The sequence below is a fragment of the Lolium perenne genome, chromosome 6 (assembly GCF_019359855.2).
Source record: "Lolium perenne isolate Kyuss_39 chromosome 6, Kyuss_2.0, whole genome shotgun sequence".
In the NCBI taxonomy this organism is placed as follows: domain Eukaryota; kingdom Viridiplantae; phylum Streptophyta; class Magnoliopsida; order Poales; family Poaceae; genus Lolium; species Lolium perenne.
Genome location: NC_067249.2, coordinates 58,068,898 through 58,074,324, shown reverse-complemented (window position 1 = coordinate 58,074,324; position 5,427 = coordinate 58,068,898). Strand labels below are relative to the sequence as shown.

At 48.4% G+C, this 5,427-nt stretch overlaps 1 protein-coding gene and 1 long non-coding RNA gene across 2 annotated transcripts; both read left to right on the top strand.

The window, feature by feature from the left end:
- Positions 1–556: 556 nt before the first annotated feature.
- Positions 557–1,439, top strand: LOC139831925 (uncharacterized). The gene is made up of 3 exons (XR_011746326.1): positions 557–1,032; positions 1,127–1,331; positions 1,423–1,439. It is a non-coding gene; the product is annotated as an uncharacterized lncRNA (long non-coding RNA).
- Positions 1,440–1,833: 394 nt separating this feature from the next.
- LOC139831924 (uncharacterized) lies at positions 1,834–3,265 on the top strand. The gene is made up of 5 exons (XM_071821348.1): positions 1,834–1,889; positions 1,974–2,337; positions 2,424–2,522; positions 2,616–2,738; positions 2,813–3,265. The coding sequence occupies exons 2-5, from the start codon at positions 2,206–2,208 to the stop codon at positions 3,083–3,085; spliced, it is 627 nt and encodes a 208-aa protein (XP_071677449.1). The 5' UTR covers positions 1,834–1,889; positions 1,974–2,205; the 3' UTR covers positions 3,086–3,265.
- Positions 3,266–5,427: the final 2,162 nt, after the last annotated feature.

Genomic DNA, 5,427 nt, shown 5'->3' with positions numbered 1-5,427 from the left:
ATTGACCCCGTGACATACGAGGGGATTTTCTATCAAGAGGAACAGGACTTCGGGGAATATATTTTAGAACCGTTTGTTCAAGAAGACCTCGGGAACGATGCAGAAACTCGTGGTGAGTCAGTGGTGGATCTAAAGGACATATCTATGCTCGAGAAGTTACTTGAGGCGAATGACAATTATGATGAGCCTCCACCCGTCGACCCTTCAACTTTGTACTCACAAGATAGTGATAGTGATAGTGGGCCAGAGAAAGAGAAAGAGAAAGAGATGGAGTATGAGAGTGAGCATGAGAGCGATGATGGCTGGTGAGGGTCTTTTATTCTTAGTATTTATTATGTCAACATGCTTCTTAATTGCATTGTGCCTTTTATTCTTAGTATCTTCATTTTATTATGTCAACATGCTTCTTAATTGCATTGTGCCTTTTATTCTTAGTATCTTCATTTTATTATGTCAACATGCTTCTTAATTGCATTGTGCCTTTTATTCTTAGTATCTTCATATAATATGTCTTTGTGCTTAACCTGTTTTATTCTTCTCAATGCAGTGACTGGACAATATGAGCAGCGGCAAGGCAGACTCCGAGAGCTTGCTTAAGACGCTGGCGCAGGTGAAGAGGAATATTCCTAGACCCACTAGACGGAGTGATCGAGCCCCGGTGCAAAATCCGCGTTACGCCGATGGTACCGATGGAGGACGAGGACGAGGAGGACGAGGTGGAGGTCGAGGACGAGGACGAGGAGGACGAGGTGGAGGACGAGGTGGCGGCGGGGTACACATGGACTTTGATGAGCCACCCTCCGCTTCTGGCGACGTGGCTCCTGAGTTGTACCTAGAGGGTCCGTCTAGTGGGGAGGTGGAGATGGAGACGGAGTCTACACACGAGTCGGACTCTAGGGCTGAGTTGGAGGTGATGGAGGATGGGGGTGCGCCGAAGCCCTTGAAGCTTCGTGGAGAAGCTAGAGTCCCCGATGCGAGGAAGGAGCCGAAGACCCATGATGACAAGGCCCTTATCATTCCTTCGAGCGATGAGTAAGTGTACTACTTCAGAAATTTCGAACATGTATTTTCATCTTGGGCATAATAAACAATTTGGCATGTGTACTAATGTGTGATTTATTTGCAGCAACTGGACATGGGATGCCAAGCCCCCCCGCATGCCTAACAGCTTGCTTGGGGCTCTGATTAAGAAGTTCTGGCCCGGCAGATACACTCCCCTTAGCACGGTCCCCGGTGGCCCGACGAAGCTAGCCACTACTTGGGCGGACTATGAGGATGCCCCTGCCGTAGGCTTCGCGACAGCTGCTGAGGCTGTGACCACCAAGTTCTGGGTAAGGCATATATTTCTCGAGCACCGTTCATAGTTGATGACCCTAATGTGCTAACTCATGACTTTCACAACTGATTTATGCATGATTGAAGTGCTTCTATCGTGTGGAACCGGAGCATGACACGCAGGCGCGTCTCACTTTGCGTGGCGCTTGCGAGAGGTTGACACCGCAGCAGTGGTACAACCAAAAGTTCACCAGCGCTAGTGCCTTCTGGGCTAACAAGGGTAAGAGGGTCAAGAAGGAGTACTATGTTGGTAACGAGCCTACGGAGGAATGGGCAATGACCATTGAGGAGTACATGTCGGTGAGTAAAATGTCAATGAGATTCTACATTGCTGCTAAGTTTTCATTGAATTATCTTGAGCTGAGTATTGCGTTTTCAGGTTTGTCCGGAGTGGGCCGAGCAGCATAGGGAGGCATGGGAGGAGCTGATTAGGGCGAGGTGGCTCAGCAGACGAGGAGTTTGCAGCCGTGTCGAGGCGTAACATGGAGAACCGAGGCACCGGTGGCACACATCGCGCGGGAAACCGCGACTACACCCGCTTCAAGGGGAAAAAGGTATGTATATACATGGAACGACCTTCATTCATTTCCCGCCATGTCTCATTTGTGGTACGCTTAACTTTTCTTTTCGCGATGCAGGTGGCCGAGGCACCACCTGGGGTGGTGCTTCATGATGCCCAGATATATGACATGATGCGGACGAAGCAGAAGCCCAATCCCGCATTGCCTCAGCCACAGTACTACGGCAATGCCAAGGCCGCCAAGGAGGACTACTGCGACATGGTCAAGTCTCGTCACCCCGAGGTGGATGACCCCTTGAGCATTCCGGTCGACGAGGAGTCGTTGGTCCTGTCGGGGCACGGGCGTCCGCATGGCCGTTTCCCCTTGGATGAATAAGGCGGTCAAGCCTACCCACTCCACGAGCTACACGCGCCTCAAGCATACCCTCACCGCCGACAGCCCCCAGCCTCGTCCACGGCCTGCTCGTCCACCCGCCTACGATGTAAGTTTCCTCATTTTCATCCTCTTTCCGGTTTTCCTTCCTACATGGCTAAGTGTTTACGAGATTCATTGTTTCTGAAATTGTAGCCTGACTTCGAGGCGGCCTTCGAAGCCTGCAATGAAGCGTATCAGCAGGCCGCTGCCCAGTGGAATAGGCAGAATACGGCCTATATGACGTATATATCAGTAAGTCTGAATCTTCCTTCTCGCGCAAGTAGATGACAAGTCTCAGTTTGATGCTTTATTTCTGCAAAGCCTAACTTGTAACCTATCTTGCAGGAAATGATGATCTCTATGTCTACTGGTACACCGCCACCGGCTCGAGTTACCGTGGCGGGGGACATGCCTATCATGCCATCGAGGGCAGCTTTCGCTGCGACTTACTACGGATCCACACCGGAGGTAAGTTCTTTGCCAAACCGGTAGTTACCACTTTCCTTTGCCTCGCAAGTTGCTAACATGTAGGGAACACGTAGGGAACGGGATGGTCCGGGAACCAGGCATCGCCGGGTGGGCGCGAGGTCACACCGGTTCATGAAGGTGGTCGGTCTCCTGGGCGTTCTGCTGGTGTCTCTCCGTCGACTACTCCTGGGACTACTCCCGGTGCCTCTCCGTCGACTTCTCCTGGGCGTGCTACCGGTCCTTCTCCAGGTGGTTCTTCTGCAGCTTCTACCGGAGCGAAACCCCGGGCTGCTCGTTTCGCCAACGATGTGGGCGGACACACCCCGCCCGGGTCCTTCCTCCGCTAGTCAGCACCGGGCTTCTTGCTTGCCATCATTTGCTACCTACTACTATGTATTGGATGACATGGCACTCTCCTCTTGTATGCTACTACATGCACCATGTATGCTACTATGTGGATTTCATGCTATTTATGTGAATTATGGTGATTTTGGATGAATTTGGATGTATTTGTATGCTACTATGTGGATTTCATGCTATTTACGTGAATTATGACGAATTTGGTCGATTTTGGATGAATTTGGTCGATTATATGATATTTATGTGAATTTGGTCGATTATATGAACTGGAACTGGATTGCATTGCAACTGGAACTGGAAATGGAAAACAGAAAAAAAAAATGGCAGGCCCCTATGCCGAGGGTAATGCCGTCGGCATAGACCCTGACATAGGGCCATATGGTCAGGTCTATGCCGAGGGGGTTGCCCTCGGCGTAGCCCGACGCGCCCACGTTCTGCCGCGTGTCCACGGCCTGGCTGCATGGATCAAGCATACGCCGAGGGGGTTGCCCTCGGCGTAGAGGCCCAGCTGGCGGCGCCACGACGCGCCACGTCGCCCACCCGCGAGGAGGCCTGGCTGCATGCGCCATGCAGACGCCGAGGGCCGGGCCGTCGGCATAGACTCCGTACGTGGCAGCCAGGCGATGCGCCACGTCGCCCCCACGGCGCGCAGATGGCTGGGCTATGCCGAGGGGATTACCGTCGGCGTCTGAGGGGAGCACCGTTAACGGAGACGGCCGGCCGTGGCCAAACGCCGAGGGCAGCTACGCCGAGGGGAAGTCGCACCGTCGGTATAGGCGGCATACGCCGACGGCCGGCCCTACGCCGACGGCACGATGACAGGTGTCGAGGGACCTGGACGCCGAGGCGCTATGCCGAGGGCTGCCGTCGGCGTAGCCTACGCCGAGGGCCAGGCGTGGCTACGCCGAGGGCAGCCGGCCGTCGGCGTCTACGTCGATTCCTGTAGTGTAGCTGAGAGATAAAAGAATAATAAATATATATACATACATGCATTAACAGAAAAACAAACTGACTTAAAAAATATTACGAATAGATTTCATAACGGGAATTCAATTCGGCTCCTGGGTGTGTACGCTCCCTCTACCAACAAAACATATTTCAAAGTGTGGAAATTTTTTGACAAATATTCTATATGTACATCTCCATAATATATATGTATGCGTCAAATTTCACGAAAAAATAATATTTTTTGTGGCCTATGTAAAAAAGAGAAAACTTACCATGTGAAAAGCATTGTTTTCAGCACTGAATTTTGCGTTTTTTACACACGTCACATGATAAGTTCATTCTTTTTATGAAACGACTTTGTGAGCACGTAGCACGTGAAGATGTACATGCGAATTTTTTGTTTCAATTTTTTTAAATTTAAAATATGTGTAAGATGCATTTCAAAATATAGGGAGCATATGCTCTCATGTTCCAAAACACCACTCCCGAGTTCATAACCACTAAAAAATATATGTTGGAGGCCATTTGTGATACCTTTTGACAATTAATTTTGCCACACAGACCATCACCATTGAGTCCAATACTTAATTATAACCGTAAAGATCCTTCAGACCTATCAAGACTAGAAACGTGTCCAGTTCAAACACAAGGCTTTATACAAGAGACATCATTCTCCTTTCACATCAGTGACATAACCCCTAATTAAGCACACAAGAATATAAGCAAACATATGACTATCTCAAAAGGGGCCAAAAGGGAATCATCCATTCCATTGGATGAAAATGGCATCCCTTGCTTGGGAATCTTAGGCTTTTAGAGCCTATATATGTAGAGAGGAACTTGGATTGCAATAACTTATGGATTTTAGAGTACTGATGCTAGATTTTTTTTTGAACAATGATGCTAGAATTAAAAGGAGCTCTAGCAGAGGACATGTTCATGGCGAGGAATGTTGTTTCAGCAGAGCAGATTCAATGGAAATGTAAATGCTAGCTAGATCTTATTTGCTTTTCATTACCATTTAACATGGAGTATAATAATGACACCGTTGCTTTTCACTTGCCATCTGGCGCAAACTCAATGTGAAGTCTTTGTTATAAAATCACAATCAACATTGTATTGTTTCGTGGAGAATAATTGATATTATTGTTAGTAGTATATGACTACTATAATTCTAACAAATTTATTATTCCCTACCAGGCAAGTTGATCACTACAAAAAAAAATTGAGAAGTGGACCAATGTATTGCTAATTATCCATAGTAGTACAAAGAACCTATAAAGTACAAAAATAATAGGAAGATTTTTAGACCACCTTTAAAGTGTGCGTGATAACCATGTATAAGGGATATGCCTGTGGCGGTTTCTAATTTTAAGATCAG

Bases quoted from the DNA above. Each gene is read 5' to 3' on its own strand.
- LOC139831924 (XM_071821348.1), top strand. From the start codon at position 2,206: ATGGCCGTTTCCCCTTGGATGAATAAGGCGGTCAAGCCTACCCACTCC. The intron at 2,338-2,423 runs GTAAGTTTCCTC...CTGAAATTGTAG, and splicing joins CTCGTCCACCCGCCTACGAT to CCTGACTTCGAGGCGGCCTT. The intron at 2,739-2,812 runs GTAAGTTCTTTG...GGGAACACGTAG, and splicing joins ACTACGGATCCACACCGGAG to GGAACGGGATGGTCCGGGAA.